At 39.7% G+C, this 21,483-nt stretch overlaps 1 protein-coding gene across 2 annotated transcripts in view; it reads left to right on the forward strand.

The window, feature by feature from the left end:
• LOC108030313 (5-hydroxytryptamine receptor 2A) overlaps window positions 1-21,483 on the forward strand; it is a 61,100-nt gene that overhangs the window by 33,156 nt on the left and 6,461 nt on the right. For both annotated transcript variants that reach the window (XM_044092221.2, XM_050887798.1), the window contains 3 exons: window positions 12,488-12,677; window positions 12,744-12,881; window positions 18,324-18,554. In XM_044092221.2, the coding sequence (XP_043948156.1) occupies window positions 12,488-12,677; window positions 12,744-12,881; window positions 18,324-18,554 (559 nt within the window). The remainder of the gene's footprint in view (window positions 1-12,487; window positions 12,678-12,743; window positions 12,882-18,323; window positions 18,555-21,483) is intronic.

Raw genomic sequence — 21,483 nt, forward strand, 5'->3', positions numbered from 1 at the left:
CGAATGTCAATTTTATTGTCAAGCACCCAGAGCCAGCTAATTTTCGTGCACTTGCCGCCAATGACAATGGCAGTGGGGAAAATGTTTTCCAGCGCCACCGAAAATGGAACGCGAAAGGGGGCGAAATATAGTTGTCCTGGCTGGCAGTTTTATGGCCACTTAGCAGCAAGATTGGCGCAATTTTCCAATCGGCCCGCACGGCGTATACGTAATGCAGTTTGAATGGCTGCCACCCGTGACACTTTGGCCTGTTGTGCTGTGTGTGCTTAATGAACACTCTAATGCAAAGGCCAGGGACCGACTACGCCCCCATCCCCCGTGGACATTGTAATTTCCAAAATGTTAGCTGCACTTGAGCGGGTAATTTCATTTTATTAGGAACTGGTCTCCGGGCTGCGAGCTTCCAGCTGCCGTTGGCCAAATCCCGCATGAGCTGAAATTATATGGTCGCATTAATTGGCTTAGCTGCAGGTCGATGTGGGCCAATTATTTGGCGGTTTCAATTAGAGCCGCCGCCCGGCCAGCCGAGCCATAAATAATGCAAATCGCTTTCTTTGCCGCTGCAACGTGGCGTATACACAATATACGGACTGGCGGCTCATTAAAATCAAACAGCGCACACGCTAAAACAATAAAAAAAAATTCTTCTTAACAACTAAAACAGGTAATATTTGAAAATATTTAATTTTTAATAAAACTAATTCTTGAATTCCTGGTGATAACTATAATAATAATACCAGTCAGCTAAAATAAAATAAAGAAAATTGGTTGCTCAACATCTAAAATCTAAATGTAAAAATATTTTATACATTGTTGCAGTACCTTTTTTTCTGTGTACAAATGCAAATAAAGGTATTCCTATTTGTTTTTGTGACTAATTAATGCATTCAAATGCTTCAAAATGGTCACCGCATTTGTGAAATTCGTTTTCAACCTCTAACTGGCTTTCAAATTTAGTAGAACTTTGTTTTGTGGTCAGGTACGGAGGAAGTATACCCGTGAAATCCCGCTGATGCCCTGTGAAGCGGCTGTCAATTGGCAAATTGAAGCGCTGGCTCCGCAAATTGCCTGTCAATAAACAAAGCCAAGTGATGCTTAGATTTCGCATGCATATCAATCAGCCGAAGCCCCGGCTTTAACAATCCGCCATGAGAGACTTGCCCTATCTTTGGCACCTCGCAAACACCACTCGCCTGTCAGCTGGACACCGAAAAGAAAGCCCAAGTCCCACTTCACAATATGATTGCGATTGGGGGGCATTCAGTGTTCTTTATTTGTGGAGCGGGCACTGGCCATGGACCACTTTCATTTCTGCTGGCAAGTATGCAAATGACGAGGCATGACAGCAGCGTTGATGATTTGCCCGAGTGCCACATCATCGTCAAGATAAAAGGCCCCCGGCTCAGGTCCAGACTTTCGGGGCCGTAACTGAGGCTGAGTCCCATCCGGGGTGGGGGAAACAATTACCCGGAGAGGACTTAGGGGCACATTTTATTTGTTAGTTGTCACTAGATATTTAAAATGGAAAGTCTTTGTTTTATCACCGAGTGAAATGAAAATTAATGTGCTTTTAAGCAAGCGGCAGGCATTTACGGCAGGACCTAACGAGATGGGAGCAGTGCATTAATAAATTAAGTTTGTCAAATGGTCCCCGACTCCTGGGCGCCCAAGCTGGATGATAAATAGTGGCCGACATTCGACTACAATAATATTTGCAAGTATTTGCCGTTAGGGCGGCCAAATCGTTGACAATGCGATGATGCCGGGGCATTTGGGGGAAATGGTTAACATTTTCCGAGTTCATTTTCCATGTCAGTAATTTTTAAGCAATTAAGACAAAGTGCCAACAGTATTTGCAGAAACTGGAGATTGGAGGGGGCTCACGGGCAAATAAAACAAAGAACACGAAAACGAAGAGTGAGTAAACTGAGCAGCGTTGCCAGGGAATTCTCCCCATACTATTTGCCAGCACACAAAAGCCTCAACACAGGAAAAAATTTGGCCGAAATCGATTTTTGTTGAACGACATATCTGAATGCTTGTATAAAATAAATAAGTCATTAGAACTAAGTTAATCGAACGGCATATGCCCATATTGACAAAAAGTAGTAGTGTAGTAGTAGTAAAAAAAATATATACAAATTAGCACATTTTCAAGAATATTACATTAAAATAAATTAATTGGGCAAAATTTCTTTTTCCCTAAGTATAAATATATTTGCTGAATGAATGCTTGAAATAATTGTAAGCTTTGATAACAAGCGCAATTATAATAAATGTGCCCATGTTGAGGTAGAAAGATTAAGTGTGACCATGCCACAGAGAAAAATGTTCAAATTAGTACATTTTATTTTGCAAATATTTTTCAAATTTACAATAAATTTTTTTCCTTTGTGTAATGAAAGGAACCAAAAATTGGGATGCGGCACCAACAAATGGCGCCCGGACATTAATCTTCATGGCACTGACCCAACGTTTCGGCCGATTCTGTCGAATTCTGTTGGCCGTCCGAATATATGCACATATAGAAGAGGCTTTCATGCACATACACTCAAACATCCGAACTCGATGTGCATAAATTTCATGGTCTGCATGCTGCTGACGTCATTATTAGTGGCAGAACACGAGACCAACAACAAAAGCGACGGCCGCACCGAATGATAAATGCCTCGCGGCTTTGCGTTCCACGCTGGCCGAAACCATTTAAATGCCAAGTTTTCGCCGAGGCCCAAAAAACCCCACCCATCTTGGCCCCAACCCCCCCAAAAATACGAGATCGGGGACTAGCCTGATTGCTGACTGCTAACCACATTGACCAACAGTTTGTCGGCCATGTTGCCGCCGTGCTCATGTTGCTCGTGCGCATCGCTGCTCATGTCGCTGCCGCGCTGTTGCTGTCGTTGTTCACACACATTTCTGACATATTCAATTAAATTTCAATTAAGTTAACATAGTTTTCACGTGAATATTTTACAATTTAGCACTTAAAGCGTAATTACATGTTCATATTCGTTGCCATCGTCGATGCCCTGGACCCCAAGTTGCCCTGCTCGTAGTTATTTTTCATACTGCTGCTGTTGTTGCCACTCTAACCACAACAACAGGACAACAATAAGGATAACAGCTACAACTACAACTGCGACCACTGCGTCCCATGTGCTGTGTGCCATGTGTAATTGTAATTGCTCTTGTCGCACGATTATTTTTTGTTCGGCTTGGTCGAAAGCCAAATACGGGGGGCAAAAAAACAACAATGGGAACCAGTTTAAATCTCCATGCAAGCGAGCTTCCTGCCAACAATTTAATACAGAGAGCTGCTGTGAATTTCTTTTATTCAATCAATGGGGGCATTGAACTAAATTATTTTATCTTAGTTTATAATCTGCACCTATCAAAGTTTAATTACCATAATAGACTCCTTTGGTGCATGTTGTTTTCTGTTAAATTGAATTCCAACTTTTTAAATTTTCTGAAAAATTGGATTATGTTAATTATATAAAAATTTTCATTTTCAAATTTACATTTAACCATTTTAAAAATGATTAATGGTAACATCATTATACACTTGCACTGCATTTTATAATCGGCTATTAGCATTTTGGTTAATATCAAATAACTTGCCTGTGTGGAATTTTTCAAGCTAATATTTTGATTCACTTAGCGCAAATGAGAAAACTTTTCGCTGCCACTGTGCACGCTCGGCTAAGTGCAAATGCACATTGTACTTATTTTACATAATTTTCATGCTGTCGCGTCGCGTTTTAGGCAATGGATGCTGCCCACCGCTGACCTCTTAGCCCCTTAACCCCTTGCCGCCATCCCTTAACCCCTGCCACCGCATGGCCGCAACTTTCATGTGCGGTGTGCAGGGGCGTGGGCAGGGGGCAACTTTTGTAATTGCACAAATGTTGGAACAATTTTTGGGAAAACGGTAGCGGTCGGTCGTCGGACAAGCTCAGCTGCCAGATTAGGGCTTGGCCAGGGCAAAAGCATAACCTTAATTAAATTGGCTGTTAAACAAACGCATTTAACAGTATAATTAGTTTTCCTGGATCACACAGGGCGGTGGGTGGAAGAGGTTACTAACGCACATATAGCGACTACGCTTCATTTGCCTTGCACGTTTAATGTGTGTAATGTGTGAGTCTCTTTTCAAATGTTTAATGAGACAAAGTAACAAACAGACAGGGCAATAACAAGACAAACAGCCAAGCAACCGAGCAATAAAACCGGATATGTTACTAAGACATTTACGTTATCTTCTAATGCCTTCCACACTTAAATAAACCCAAGCACTGAGGAAAAAATTGTATTTAATATAAAGGATAACACATACAAGGAAATACAGACAGAGATTTTATAAATATAGGGATATAAAGACTTTCAAAAATATAAGGTAACAAAAAGTGGTCATAGGGAATAGCTTTGCCCAGACTCTACTGGCACACTGACAGTGTACAACAGCAGTCAACGTAGACAAAACAATAAGAAAACTAGAAAAACAAATGAATAAAAAAGAAAAAAATCAGAACAAACATTCAGTGTTAAAATGGTAAAAAAAAAAATATTCAGTGTGATAATATAAATATTTAAAATGTGAATATTAATTAAATAAAACACCCACCTTTTTAACATACATTTTTTAGAGCTTAAACCAAATTTATTAACAAGATTCTTATAATATGAATATTAATTAAATAAAACACACACCTTTTTAACTTAATTTTTTAGAGCTTTAACCTAATTCATTTACAAGATACTTATATAAGGAGCACTCCTTTTTACTACAGAACTTTAATGTCTAACTATAATTTTTTCTCCCTGTGCAGTAATGTGTATCTGTGTTTCAAGGAAGTAATAGTTACAACGACATTCGGAATGAGGTGTTTGTGACATTTAAAGCTGGGATATCTCTCTCCTCCCCCCTTTGTCCCCGATGAACTCACAAACAGAGTCAAGTTCATAAAACAAACAAACTGAAATGGCTTTAAGTGCTGCGCGTGTGTGCGGCAGTCAGTCAGTGTGTAAATTACGGGGCTTATTCAATCTCGATTAGAAGGGCTTGACATAATTCTAATGATTTATGCATTTGAGTGGCAACATCACAAAATGCCTAAATCAATATTTCCCAGCAAACACAGGGCCACAAATGCCCAGTGTGGGCATGTGCGTTCGAGAAGGCCTTAATTACTGTCCCAAGCCAGACAGTAAAACCGAATGAAAGACTTGATTTCATGCTTTTGCGGGGCTGCCCAAATATCAACAGATTATTTGCCAATAAGGGACGAAGAGAATTCGAAATTCATAGTAACTATTTCCCCAATTTAATTGATTCTGCATCCGTTCTAGAGAACTTTCCAAATGAAATGTCAAAGCAATTAGAGCACAAACTGCAAGAGACCGCAGTGTTTCTGCTGGACAATTTTATGAATATTTCCATTTAAACCGGCAAACCACGAAACCAAAATGGAGAGGGTTATGTGTATAGAGACCGCATCCCAGTCCGGCCGACCGCAGCCAAGATGAATTACAATTCTATAACTGTCACAGTGCGGCTAACCCAAAAAGTGCGTAATTTCAATTTGGCCAAGTTGTTTGGCCCCTCCGTTTTTGTTTCTTTCGGCGCATAAATCAAAATAATGGCTGCCCTGGGATGATTAATCAGAGCGAAGAGTAAATTGAATTTCAAATAAATCAAATCAAATAAGGGAGGAGCGAAAGGAAAGGGCAGGAGGAGTTCCAAGGCGTGACCGAAGATAAATTAAAATTTGCCAGTTAAATTAAGAGGCCAACCGAGGACTAAATGCATTTGAAAAACTAACAGAAAGCCATTTGATCTTCCTTTTCGCCACTTGCATTGGAAAGTTTGTGGTTTTTATTAAGCCATAAGTAAGTGTGTGCGTTAGCGTTTGTATTTATTTTTGAGTTTAGCCGAGTTTGCCGTGCTGGCCATGTGATTAATGGTCGGTTTTTTGGATCCTTTCCCGCACAAAACTTGCCCGGATTCTTGGGGGAAAAGTTTGCCGTAACCGCAGGACTAAGCCGGAACCGTGGCGCAGCCAAGGCGAAACTCGAAGGCAAATAGCCAAGAGGACCGGGCCAAGAAGCCAGCCAGCCAGCCAACTGGTTAATTCATTGTTGCCCCTTGAACACGAAATTCCATTGAATCCCACCCGCTGATCCCCGAAGGAAACATGGAAATCCACTTTGTCAAGACTTTTGTCTTTGCATTGAGCCCTGGGAAATCGTTTTCGAATTAGGGACTACGTTCCTCCTGACCTCGGAGGCCAGTGCTTCCCTGTGGCACCGCCAACATTCAGCATGCAACATGCAAATTGCTGCATAATTATGCAAACCGGATCCAGGCGACGTCCGAGTGACGTCGACGATTAGGTCTATTAAATATAATTAAGTGGCCGTTTCGCGAAGTTTTTAACCCCAGTCCCGTAGCCAAATGACCCAAGCAATTATGCAAATTGTTGCATAATGTGAATAACATGTTATTGAGTTAATAAAATATAATTGACCAGGAAAAATAAATTCCGAAGTGAATAATGAAATATTCAAACTACTGATGGAGTAGTTTGGAAATTGAATTTCCCAAAATCAAGTTCCTCAATGTTCCTCAATTTTAAATATTTCAATTGTTTACTATTTTTGGAAATAATTCCCACATGTATAATAAAACATTTGAGCTATTATTGGAGCAGTTCAGGACTTAAACAACTTAAATATATTTGTGCTCTAAGGTAAAAAGTATAAAGGTAATTTAAAATAAATCAAAAGCTTCCTTTTAAAAATAAAGCTTGAGCTTTTAGATCTTCTGGTTGCTGAAAATAATAAAAATAATTAAATTTAATTAAATTGCCTAGGAAAATAAAGATGAAACAAACTTTACATTTTATAAATGTACTCGTTATTTTGTATTTAAAATATTAGATATAAATTACAAGAAACTGCCCATCTTACTAAGTCTAAAAACACCGACAGATATTCTTTCTTATTTGTTATTTTATTATCACGATAAAACTTATTAAAGTAATGTATAAAGTGACTTAATTTTTTTTGGGACCTCTTTCCTTGTTCGAAGAGGAAGTTCTTCCGAATCTGGAACAATGATTCCTTGGGCATTCATATTGAGGTCTGAGACGAGTGCATGCATCCAAGTCAATGCAAATGCGAATACGACAAATAGAGACACACAGATATAAAAACAGCCCGAATGCAGACACGCATAAGGACTCGCAGGAAGCGCAGCAGGGCAGCCAGACAGTAATCAGCACACTTGGATGCACGCCGCAAGCGCTGGGGGCCCAGGGATTCGCGGGCTGGGAGGCGGCAGGATTTCTTTTTCGGGGAGCAGCCAGCAGACTCTGCCCGTCCTTTGTTTTCTGCTTGTAATTTGCATAAGTTTTCATGTGCCCATCGCCTTTTGTCTGCGTGTGTGTGCTCGAGTCGTAAATTACAATTGCTGCCCTCCCTTTGGGGCACGCATAGGTTTCGCACGCAACTCACACACTCCACACAGTGGAGGTCAGGAAAATAGAAAATTCCCAAAGAATGGTAAAACATAAAATAATTTGTGTGATCTTAAAAAAAACAAAGGCTACGCTAAAAGTGTTTAGGTTTATCAGATCCAGTGTAATACTTAATGTTATTAAAAATAATACACAAAATAAAACATTGTATACTTATTTATTTAATTTTTTAAGCATATTACCTGTTGTCTTCAATTGAAAAATAAAGCATATAGGTTAAATAGCCTCTCGAGATTATAATAAATTAAACAAAGAATTAACATTGAAAAATTGTAATTACAAGGTAAATTTATTTCTTAAATGTCAAAAAAAAATCCTAGGGACAAGGTTGATTTTACTTAATCTGCACTGATCAAATTTTAAAATAATCCCTTTTCTTAGACACACTTTTTCGCCCGCAATTGTGCGCATTCTGGGCCGAAGAAAGGGTCCTGTAATCAAGAAAAGGCGCATCCTGCACCAGCTGTGCGGCAACTAGAAAACTTTTAGCGTGGCCCAGCACAATGTTTTATGGATAATTCCTGTTGCGTTTATTAAAAGAATAAACCAAAAGTTCCCGTTGTTCTCGTCGCACTATATGGGAAATTAACCGACCCAAACGAGAAGCCGGGAAACGAAAAGAGATATAAAAGTGTATAAAGTTATATATTTCAATATTTCATTCTGGAGACGGAGCATCACGCCCCTTGGCCTGCAATATTAAATTGTGTTGACCCAAGAGAGCTCTCGAGGAGCGGAATGCGGTAATGCCGCCTGTCCATTTTCCTTGGAACTTGGCCACGTAAGCACGTTTTAAATTGAATTTCGCTGTGGGCCAGCCGCTTGTCACAGTAACAGACGCATTGAAATCCCGGGGACACCAGAAATATTCCCACAAAACGAGGCCCAGTGGCAATAATCCTTATGAAAAACAAAGAAACAAGGAAAGTACAATAAATGGGAGAAATAAGCGTATTTGTGGACAGGGAAATCTGCGAAGTAAAAACATTTGACACCTCCAGTGGTCGCAGTAAATAAATTACTTTAATGTCATTCAGAATCAATGGACATTTTTTTTTAGCAAATAAAAATAGCTTTAAAGTGTGACATCCGAACTATTTAAAATAGAAATTCTATACTTAATCGCAGTTTCCACATGAAGCAACTGATAATTCGAAAATTTATTCATGAGTAAATGTACACTTACGGTTACTTAAAAAAAAGCGATTTAAATATAAGTTGTGCAGCAGAAATTAAAAAAGGTATCTAAAAGTATGCAATGAAAAAAAGTTGGCTAACTGAAAACAATAATCTGATTTACTGCATACCTATACACGCTTTTATAAATGATTTTTAAGCACTACTATCTTTTTAAACCTCATGGTGGCTTTTTTTAAGTTCAGTAACCTTTAACTATAACTGCCAGTTCCTGTAAACACGTTCGAGATTTTTGGCATATGGATTTCGGAATAATGCTAGTGAAAATGAGATCCCTATCTATTGTTGTACTCCAGCCATTGTTAACTGGAAAACGGGAGCAAGTAGTTTTGCAGAAATTTAATCATGCACAGATGCCGCAGGGCGAAGAACAAAACAAAACTATTACTGGCACACGTAAACCCATCAGCCCAACCATTTTCCGTTGTTCACAACACGGAAAATCGACGACCAAAAAGGGGCAGCCGCAGGTGAATAAAATCAACTTTTTGTTTATGTCTTTGTTTTTTCCCTGCCCCACACTGAGCTGATTTCGAATGTAATGCAATCGATTAGCTGCGGGGAGATATCGGCAATAAAAGGCTGAAAAAAATCCCCACTTTTCTATAGGTTGGAAAAATAAAGCCATAAAGCATAAAACGCAAATAGCAGGCGACAGGCATCAAATATGCATTGAAATGGGAATTGCAAAAAACCCATCGAGCGACCCGATGCGTAGATAAATATTGACTGTCGCCACTTGACAATATATAAAATTTCAATTAATTATGGATAGCTTAAAAAGCCAGCCGTGTTCGCAGCCTTTTGTTCTAAATGGATTTGTATTAATGAGTTTGCGGCCTGCTGGCAAAATAATTGTCATAGCGCTCTTCTGGGAATTTTAAAAGGGAATGATGATGATAGCTATATAAATCCTCCTTTCATAAGCATCTCGTTTTTTATGTTAATAAAAAAATGAAAAATAATATTTGCTCCATGTGTTAGTAACAGATTATTAATATGCATTCTATCATTAAATAAAATGTGGAAAGTATGAAAAAATACAAAAAAAATTCTCCTTCTTTCCACCCAAACTCCCTCCCCCTAACAAATTTTATTTTCAATTTTCCCGCTTTGGGTGGCCATAAGAGTAATGACTTTCTTGTGTGCTAGGCGCGCAATTTTTAAATGCATTAAAAAGTGTTACACTCGAGTGCCGCACATTTATCACACACTCCGCCCCCCCAAAAAAAACAACCACTTAGGCATAGACAAGCATAATGGAAAAATCGCATTTAAATTGTTGGGCTCACAAATAAATTGTTGTAATTCATCACTGAAACTCAAGTTGGCGACGAACGTCGTCAGATACTCGCACAAATTGATTGACTTCACTTCAATTGAATTTTAACGTCTTGCGGAGCCGGCGGGCATATTTCACTCTATAACGAATTATTATCCGCTGCTCGTAGCGGCTGTATAAATCGCGGCACGGCAGTACGTTGACAAAAAGCATGACAGACACTTTATTAGGTTTCGCTATTAATTTGCATGGATTTTTCATTGCGTATGCACAGCATGGCGATTCTTTTCAAAAAGCCTTTTTCATGGGCACAAAAAAAAGTGGGGATGAAAAAGGAAATAAAAACATACTACCTATATATTCACGCGGAGCACTGACAGCGAAATCACAAAATTCCATTAATTTTAAGCAGTCAATCAAAATTGCCAACTTGAAGTCGATTATATTATGCTAATGAATTGGGGCAGGAGGCTGATGTGGGCCGGCTGCTGGTTGTCCTAGACAGAGGACTAGTCGGAATATATTGGCTAGCACCCGGGAAAGTCAGATTCCGGCCAGACATAAGTCATCGGCCATCAGCAGTCGTCATCATTCATTATTATTTATTATTTGCTCGACACACATGGCGTATGCGTGATGTGCGAGGACTCAGCACCAGAGAGTGATGTAATTACACAGAGAGCGGCATATATTCAGCTTCCACACTTCAATACTTCAATATAAAAATAAATTTAATGCAGATTTAGTTTGTGCTACATGCCCGCAATTAAGTGGCACTTAATTGCTTTCACGCAGCGCCATTTACAAATATTTATAAGGCTGTCATTTGAGTGCTCAATTGTAGACAAATTAAATTATGCTCTATGGCCGAGAGGGCACTTCACATCGGTTTACCCTTGCCACATATATAGATGCCATCTATGGCCCATTTCGAGTGCTCAGTCAACTCATTTAATTGTTGATTTCAACTTACACGAGCGCACACACACGAGCGAAGCGACTCTCACTGCCTTCACGACAGGGCAAAATAATATTTGTTTATGCAAATTGCATTTAATTAATACATAAACACGTGTTTGCCGTGGCTCCGGCCGACACTGATGTTGTTTCTGGCTGCCACTTAAAGCTCTGCGGTCAGAGCTCGGCATCGGAAAATGAAGGAAGCCTGGTCCTTTTCCTGTGAGCATGGGAGAATTTTTCAAATTTTGTGGTTTCCTGGCGTTAATTCGCACAAGCCGCAACGCAGATGAGAAGAAACATCTTCTACGCAAAATAAACATGTTAAAGAACCTTTTTATAAACAAGTACAAGCAATTTTAACCATATATTTCAGACGATAAATTAAAATACTGTCTTATTAAAATTAAGATTTTGATTTATTTGTACTTATAATATTCTAGTCCCATTTGAAATCCTTAAAATTAGCAATGGGCTTACGGTTTGCTTCCGTTCTTGTTTTTTGTGTCTGTATCTTTTTATCTCATTTTCGCTTATCTTGCCTTAAACAGAATTTCATTTATTTTACAAAAATCCCTCGTTCGCTGCTGTGTAAATAAATATTCTTCGCTTCCAAGGCTATTAGCACTTTAATGGCAACATCATCAGCCGGAAGACCACTTCATACACAACGCTCTGCGAAAGGTTCTGCTTATGGAGCCGTTTCATATGTGTTCCCATACTCGAACAGACCACGTATCATTTTAAAACTCGTTTGGGAATGTTGTTCGACCCAAACCAAATGGGAAACTGGCTTGTGGAGAATCCTGGGGGGATTAAATCGAATGGGAAATGCCCTCACCTCAGAGACAAGCCAGCACAACCAATAATGGCCACTACTAACCCAATTTGAGTCACGAAAACTGGGACTAACTGGGCCAAAAGTGAAGCCAAACACCAGAGAATGTGAGCTGAATTTTAGTTATCATTAAGCAGCGAGTTCCTAAAGACGCTCTTAACGATTCAGTTTAAAAGGCTTTGTATCCACAGCATCAATGAGTAGACCAACCTTGTTTTTCCCAGCTACGAAAAATGGAAATTCTAAAAATGCCTCACACATAGATACACACACACACACACACACACATGCATAAAACATGTTTTGGCCCGGTCGGCAAATAGAAAAACCAACAAAAAAGGTTGTTGCAAAGCGCTACGGAAAACTGTGAGACGGAAACTGAATATCGAACACGTTTCTTTACTTTGTCGCCCTGCCATATGGGTCTGTGCAATAGTGTTTGCGCGCCTGTATCTGTGTGTATACGCATTTGTATCTCAATGCTTGGCAGCGCCTGGATTTATGCAACATTTTATTTTGTTATTTGAGGATTTATGTTTGAGTGCCAATGATTTAGGACAAGCTGCAGTTGCATCTTTAAATCAATTCATAAGCGTTACGTATATGTTTATAATTTATTTAAGTGTAGTTTCTTTATAATATTTTATAATTTAAATTATTTTTTTAACCTTTCAGCTACTGGGCGGTGACCAACATTGACTATATCCACTCAAGGACCAGCAATCGGGTTTTCATGATGATCTTCTGCGTTTGGACGGCGGCGGTGATTGTCTCCCTGGCTCCGCAGTTCGGCTGGAAGGATCCGGACTATCTGCAACGCATCGAGCAGCAAAAGTGCATGGTCTCGCAGGACGTTTCCTATCAGGTGGGAAAGCCAAAAGTTCATTCAGGCGTGTGCCTTGCTCACACGCTCGCATCCTTGTCCTTGCAGGTATTTGCCACCTGTTGCACATTTTACGTGCCACTGATGGTCATCCTGGCGTTGTACTGGAAAATCTATCAAACGGCCCGCAAACGCATCCATCGGCGGCGACCGCGACCCGTCGAAGCGGCGGTCAATAATAATCAGGTAAAGTGCAGACTTTATATTCACTAAGCCCCATCGATTGGCAGCCTTAATTGACCGGTATTAATAGCATGCGTCCACTAGATACTTTACCTTGGTGGCAAGCTTTTTATTGGTTGGAATAAAAATTCAAATGAAATAAGTAATTGCGGGATAATAAATAATCTTTAAAAAGAATTGATTGCTTCATTATTTGAAGTATATAAGGCAGAAAAAGTTTTAAGCACTTTAAATGCATATTTAAGTATGCTGATAGTTACTTTAAATAGTTATTAAATATTTCGTTTTTAACAATTCAGTTTCATTCGTAAAATATACTTTTTTAAAACCAACTGAAAATACTTTAGTCAAGGTAGAAACTATTCCTTGAGAGGTTGGTCCTTTTAACTTTCAATGCTTCATTTATCGAAGTAGAATTATGAATACAATTATTTGTTGCAATCAATTTTATACAACATGTAATTCTAAACATAAACAGCAGCAGAGCCCTGCAATGCCTTCGAAGTTCGCTGCGCAAAGCCACAGCCTGGCCAATGCAATTATGCCCCCGATCGAAGTGAACCGCGCCCATTCAGGCCGCAATTTTGACCAAGCCACAAGGGTCAGTCAAAGGCCAAACCGCAGGCAACATTCTGGAATTTCCATGCACATGACTTGAGGCCTGGCCCTACGAAATTGTACTGTCCAATTTAAATATGCATAGCACACTCCGTCAAACCCAAGGGGAATGAGGCCCGTAATTAGGCAGTATCATCCCAAATGATGAAATATGCATTGCCCAGGACATTGCTATGGCCAAGAGGAAAAAAGCCAAGAAACCAGGGACCAGCATGGCTTAAGTTAAGCATTCGCCACGTGGACATTAAAGCCTTCTTGGCCGAAAGTTGAGCGATAAGTGGCAGCTTGTCCTGACTGGCGAGAGTGTGTGTAGGAGTCCTTTGGCCAGAAGTTTCTGCCCTAATGCGCCAGCTGGTCAAACTAATACGCACAGGATGTGTTCGGGCCAAGTCTGGCTAAATTGTAATTTGTTTTCGCTCCGAAGAAAGAATTTTCAACAAGTTCCAAGTTGTTTATCAACGAAATTAAAAACTAATTTTCGCTGCAAAAGAATCTTCTGCTTGATTTCGCTTAACTTTTAACACGCAATAGGGTATCCAGAGTTTGCTCTCTACTTTCACCCTCCAACTGACTTTTTCGCCCAGGCTTTTTATTTATTTTCTCTTCAATCTTGACTCGACCTGCCGGCTGGACGCTACTCAGCGTAAGCTTGGTGCTTACCAAATTGAAAATGACCATTTGACGTAAAAATGTTTGCAACCACTTACCAACCATGCGCTTTCGTGTACAGTTTTGGGCAGAAGAATAGTGTTGTTTTTGGACAGAAAAAGATTCGATTTTTGGAATACATTAACATTAACAATATAATTTATTTGGTGTCAGAAAAAGTTAGCATACAGTTAAATTGTTCGGAAGGACAAGTAGTTTTCTTAATATGATTTTTTCCATTTTTTATAATATATACTCCCGAAAAGCTATTTAACCGAAGGTTAAAAGTTGACATGACTTTGAGAAATCGAACAACTATGTCCTTTTCAAGCACTTAAAAAAGATAATTTTATTTTCTTACCTGTCAAAGTAGTAATAGAGATAAGTGTTTCCGACACAGATTTTTCGATGGGTTTGGTTTTTAATTGTTACCCGGCTCCTTTCTATTGTTTTGACCGCATCTGTGTAGAGCCACGTGTGTGCATATCGCACTGACTAAAGCAAAAAGTCATTGGAATCACAAATTCAATGAGCAAACAAGGCAAGTTGTCCACTATTTGCCATTCGTACACATGTCCTGTCCCGACCCGTGTCCTGCCCCGATGTCCTGCACCCATGTCCTCCGCCGATGTCCGGCCCAATCCAGCCTCACATGCGTGCTTTAGTTACATGTCAACACACTTACCCGCACACCCACAGCACACACACCCTGAGATCCCCGTCCCCACACCCAGTTCCCCACCCACATCCACATCCACATCCATTTAGTGCCACTCACTAGTCGGGTTCCCTGTCCTTGCTTGTTGGTTTTAGAATATATTTACCCTGCACACACATCTGATATATCCCTTACACCAGTTCTGTTGACCATGCGATCGAATTGAAAAGATTTCCCGACTTTCCAGGCAGTTCCCAGCCCCTGAAAAGGGCATTAGACCAGCGACTTGTTATTCATTGGTTTTATTCGTCCTTTTGTATAACTAAATGCTTTCAAATTGAAAATTGCTTTCCTGCTCTGTGACAAGGGTATGCATTCGATTTAGGCCGCCAAAAAAGGCTTTACCCGACATAAATTTCGAGCTAATTGCATTTGCATTCGGTATGTTTATTGGCAAATTGCTAAATAATTCGATGGCCCAAAGCGGCCTAATCGAATTCACAAATGTAACTTTATATCATTGGCCAAAACTAATTTTGCCCCGAGCACAACTCGATGTTTGTATTTTTAATTGAAATGTAATTTTTATGCCGGTCACAAGCACATGCACGATGATTTTGCAATTAACTGATTGAAGGGAAGGCAAATGGCAATTAAGGGAAGCAGGTATTATCTGTAATTTAGCTATTGGCATTATGTCCAGGCGAGCGGTCAGCAAATGTTATTAATAATCCAACATCGCAGCCTGAGCTCGCAACGTCCAAATGCCCAAGGGCTGGGCAACACAAACACACCATCATCACAAACACATTTGCAACAACATCTCGAATTGATTGCTCCAGATATTGACACTATTTTCATAGCCAAACATGTGACAAAACAGTCAAGGACTGGACATCGCCTGAGTGAAAAGCATATTTGGCCAACGCGCCATCTGCGACGCACGAAGACGTGTTTGTGTCTGGGTCCAAAAGTGGGAAAACACTTAAACAACCCAACAGCAAGACATGTAATATATAAGCTTGCAGCCCTTGCAAAAAAGTTATAAACTATATAAAAGATGAAATTATAAAATGATAGAATATAAATACAAAATGCTTATAAAGCTCAAGCACATTCGTATCAAGAGGCAAAGTGCAGATAAATCTGAAGAAAAACCATTTTCTAACCAACCACAGGATTTTATCAAATCAACATTAAATATAATATATTTTTATTAAAGCCTTTAAAAGTTTATTTGTTTATTTTGGTTTTTCTTATTTAAAAATAAATCTAAGCATCCATTTTAATTAATTCTACAGAAACATTCGTTCCCTATTATATATCAGTTGCGGCTCGGTTTGCATTTGATTTTGCTGTTGTTTATGGCGGATTTATTTTAATTTTCGCCTAGCTGCCTTGCCAGCGGGACCCCTGGCCTCCTGAAGCCATAAATTTTGTTGCCCAGTGTAGTTAATACCAGAGCATTCTTGTCACACTCAGGACCAACATAAATCGCATGAAAACACATTATTGAATACACACGAGCACTCGCACACGCACATACGCCAGCGTTTCTTTTTCGCAGGCCGAACATGTGTCTCGGCAAGAAAAACAATTAAATAAGAAAACAATTTACATAAATTAGCTAAAGTGCCAGAAATGGCTAAGGACTAGGAAATGAGTGTATCGTTTATGCAAACGCTTAAATACACCGAGGCAGAGGCAGAAGCAGAAGCAGAAAAACAGTCGGCTGACAGCACATCTGCATAAAATTCACATTGCGCCGAGGTTGTAGCCGCATCCTTATCGTTATTGCTGAACTGTTGAAAAGAGAGCGCTTATCGCTCTAATCACGTGTGTCTGTGCTGGCCATGTTTGCTCTGGTGTGTAAGTAACACACACAAGTGCGCAGATACTTTAGTTTTCCCAAAGGAAACTTCCCCCGCCACTGTTTTTCCTGGCATGACAATGATGGCTTTTCTCCTTCGCTTCGAGCTTATCTAGGTGAAGATTCAATGAGAAGCGCCTTCAAGGCTTCAATTGAAATCTAATACGTGCTGCAGCCCAAGCTTTAACCAACAGCGAAGCCTGTTTTTTATTAATTTCGGACAGACTTCGGAACTCCCGCTGGGATAGCTCATCTTGCCGCCTTTTCTCCGTGCGCCTAATTAAGCTTAAACTCTTCAATATTTAATGAGCTATCTGACCGTTCGCCCCGCAGACCTTCTCCTTCCACTTTCGCAACCCACAAGACACTTGACGGAGACTTTGCTGCTCGATTTTCCCATAGTTTTTGGCCCACAAAATGAAGGTCGCTCGCATTGGGCCATGCTGTAAACCCATTTAATACTATTTGTGCAAATATTCACACCATTCTTGGTTCGTCATCGAACCCTGGGAACCCTTTGGCCCGTCGTTGAAGTTCCCGCACACGAAGGCAAAATCAGCATAATTTTTTTTATTTAAAGCAATATCGACTTGCCGAAGGGTCACCAGACCAAACCGAGGGCGACAGAGATGACGGGCCGATGGCCAAGGGTTGGACTACTCAATTACTTTAATTTGGTGGGATTGAAGGCGACAAAAATACGCACACAAAGGGGTTATATTTAGAAAACAAGGAGGTCGAATTACAGGTACACTGTGTAATACTAAACTTTGAAAAATGATAAAGCTCTCAAAATATGATGCTGTTTCTTAAATTTAGAATATTACAAATTGTGTTTTAAATTGAATTTAGTTCCTAATATGAATACCCATCTGCATGCCAAAAATTGTTTAAATCGGAAACCCCACTGAAACGCTACAAGAAAATAAAGTGTGCCAACTCGAAAACAGCTAATTTGCTGCATGCATATCTCCGTCTCTCTCGCACTACCCTCAGCTGAGTAACTGGTATGTTATAGTATTTTATATTATTTAATATTTTCGGCGTTTCCATTTTCAAAATACTTTATTCACACATCTCCAATAATACAAAACTAAAAATAGAACCCATCCGAATTTTCTTAAAAACTGAACCCTAAGACGAAGTTCATTGTCCCCACGAACTGAATACACTGCCGATGCAAAGAAAGGATACGCGGCTGGGAAAAAATCAAAGAGGTCAAGCGCTGGGAGCAGTCAAACGTGAAATTTATTTTGAGCTGCCGGGCGGTCAGGCGAAGTGGGCACTTTGGGAGATGTTCTTGGGTGACTGTAACAAATACACACAATTTATTTACGGGACGCAACCCACTTACATATGCATATGGTAACAGGAGAGCAAAAGCCAAAAAAAGGGGATCGGATAGGATCTTTTCGGCTCGTCCAGGAACTTTTTCGGATATGCGTACAAATTGCGGTTTATTGAAGCGTAAGGCGCAAAAAGCCGAAAATGTAAATTTGCCGCCGCTCTTTTGTTATTCATTTTAATGCTGTGCGAAGAAGTATGAATTTAATTTGAAGTCATGCACACGGGTCAAAGGCGAAAAATCTATGCAGACGCAACTAGAGGCCCTCCACCCACCATCTATGTTTATTTCTATCTATCTTTTCAGCCGGACGGAGGTGGGGCAGCAGATACGAAGCTTAATCGACTGCGTCTACGGCTGGGCCGATTCTCCACGGCCAAGACCAAGGGCGGAAGTGCCGGAGGCGTCTCTGGAGCCGGATCCGGGGGCAGGGCCCTGGGCCTCGTCGACGGCAACTCAACGAACACGGTCAACACCGTCGAGGACACCGAGTTCAGCAGCTCGAATGTGGACAGCAAAAGTCGAGCTGGAGTCGAGGTAAGTGCACAGTTATTATAATACTTGAAGTAATATTAGAAAATATAAATAGGAGAATATTAACAAGTACATTTTGTTTCCTTTTAAAACACCTTCTATAAACATAAAAGTTCTATATTTCTAGACATAAAAACATAGCATTTATTTCTTCTGATGCAAAGTTTGGCAATAAAAAAAGAGGAGTAATACAAAATAATTTAAATAATTTTATTCAAACTTTCTACACTCCCTTATTGAATAGGAAAAATATCTTTTTTTAATTGTATTCATTAATAAAATGAACTTAAGTTTCTGAAATTAATATTTTAAATTAATAAAAGCAGCACTGAAGAACAATCAAAGCATGATAATTTAATACATTTTTTAATATTCTGTTTGAATTACTTCAAAATGTATAAAAAGTTCATAATGTTATAAATAGTAATTGCATTATTTAATTTTTAAATTAAAAAAAACCAAAGCGTACATATTTCTTATAAGTATAAATCGTAGAAATGACTGTCTTTTAAAAACCAGTCCTTTTTCTGAATTACTCTGACATTTTAATAAATTTTTTAAATGCCCTGTCAATTTCTTTTTTTGTCGCATTACAAAAATAAGTAGTGAGTATTTTCGTTTGCAATTTAAACAAAAATTCCCATTTTAATTTAGAGAAACAATTCTTTTACGACGAGCAGCTACGTACACTTTTTCCCAGTGAGCCAGGGAAAACAATGCGCATTTTTGGGCTTAAAGCCAAATTTCATAACGCCTGACATGTGCCCAACGATCTGGGCCTGCTTCCTGGGCCCCGAATGCACACGCACACTTTAATGAAAGGCCCACAGATAGCCCGGCACATAGGCTGACCAAAAATAAACCCACCAGAACTCAGCTCATTTCCCGCTTTATTATGCGACTCCAACTACGGTGGGCCGTTTGCCCTGCCGTCGTTCACCTTTGGGGGATGGAAACGATTTTTCCTCTTGGCTACCTTTTCACTGGGCTTTCCCATCTCGGGCAGCCGTCCCCAGCCTTTTTTCACTCGGCTAATGTCTCATTAGCCCGGCTGTCGTCGCAGCAATATGCACTTGAGAATTCCACGGGAAACATTTCCTGATAATGATCCAAGGGGGTGCCGGGGTGCGATTAACCTTTTCCTTGTCTCCCAGAGACATATTTCTTGGGGAATGGATGAATTATATATATTTCTGCTGGAAATATTGCAGTCCCAGGTTTAGTATTCCCCCTTTCAGTTTTTTTGTGAATATTTCTCTTGAACTAAGAAGTTTCTGAGTTCTTCTGTAAGAAAAAACGATTTCAAAAAGGTAAAATTTTTACCTATTTTAAAAAATGTTAGAATGGTTTTTAAGTATTTCATATATCAAAAATTAACAATATTTAATAATACAAACCAAATTTAAGACACATAAAGTTAAATTGCTTCTTAATCATTTTTAAACGTTTGTAATAAATTCCCTAATGCTTTACCAATTAGACATTTTATGGCAGTTTGATAATTGCAAATGGAGCCGTTGCCCTGAATGCTGGGATGAGAAAGCCAGTACCACTCCGAGGGATAAGCCCAAACAATCCAGGCAAATTATCCGCCACTCGACCAAAATGTCAGCGATAAAATGCAGGCAAAGCTTTGGGTTTATTTGGGGGGAAATGCCAAAGGTGGGGGCAGCTGGCAATGTCCCGTACCCAAATTTGTATTTAGCCGCATTTTATGTACTTCAATTTTCGGCCAGCGATTTTATGGCTAAAAAATAATCCGAGCGGGGCCACACATTCAATAATAACACGCATTAAAGCGAAGGGGCGAAAGCAAGCCATAAAAGAGCAGAGCCCAAATAAATTGCCTGAACGTTTTGTTTGCATTGCTACAAGCCGGGCCAATACCTTTGCACTGGTCGAAACGAGGTGGTGAAGTCAAGGCGACTGGCCAAAGGTCAGGGGCGGGGGCGTTTGGCCAGGATGAAATCGCCAGGTTCGTGCCGGTTAAGTAATAGCAAAGTCAAATATAAGCTGTGACAAGGATACGCCTCCTTTTCCGCCACCGCCTCCTTGGCATGCAAAAAGCGAGACAGAGACAAAAGGGCAGAAAGCGAGAAAGGCAGGCTCAAATGAAAATAAGATTGGGATAAACAACTGCGGAGGTCGACACTAGGAATACTCTTTCAGGGAAGATGATTTAAAGATCACCCAAGAAGGCGCTGAAAAGTATGCAGTGAAAAATAAGAGCCTCAAATGAAAATAAGATTGTGATGATATGTATATTTAAAATCTCTCGAGAGGGTGCTAAAAAGTATGCAAGGAAAGATAAAAGAATCAAATAACAATAAAATTGAAGGTAACTAATGCAGAGATCGAATTTTTAAATGGTCTTTCTAAAAATGTTAGATCATTTTTTAAAAATAACTCTTAAAGTAGGCAATAAAGAAATTTGGGTTCTTGGACTAAGCCCATTGACCTTTCAGACCTAAAATAAATGCTATACGTCTTTGTTAGTGTTTTTAAATCACTTTCTTTTTTTGCTTACATTTTCCAAGTGAAATCTTGTATTATCTAAAATAATCAGACGTGCTCTAAAAAAAATACTTACGAATTCATTTATTTTTAATATATAGGTCCTAAGTAAATGATGTTTATTTACCTATATTTTTGTCACAAATCTCTTGCTAAAATGCTACAGCCCAACGAAGAGTATTCAAACAAAACAGCAACAGGAGCCAAAAGTCAGTTGGAGAGGGGGGTTTGGAGGTTGGCCTTTGGGGGCCTTTGACTCCTTGACCCGTGGATTTCGATTGCGATTCCCATTCTGATTCTGGGCCGCCTAACAAGGCACTCAATACGCTTGAGTAATTGAGGAAAATATGTTGATGGCTTATGGCTAACAGCTTTCGTTTCCATTCGCTTGGCCAACATAACTCCCCTTTCTTTCGCT

Source organism: Drosophila biarmipes, chromosome 2R (genome assembly GCF_025231255.1).
Source record: "Drosophila biarmipes strain raj3 chromosome 2R, RU_DBia_V1.1, whole genome shotgun sequence".
Lineage (NCBI taxonomy): Eukaryota > Metazoa > Arthropoda > Insecta > Diptera > Drosophilidae > Drosophila > Drosophila biarmipes.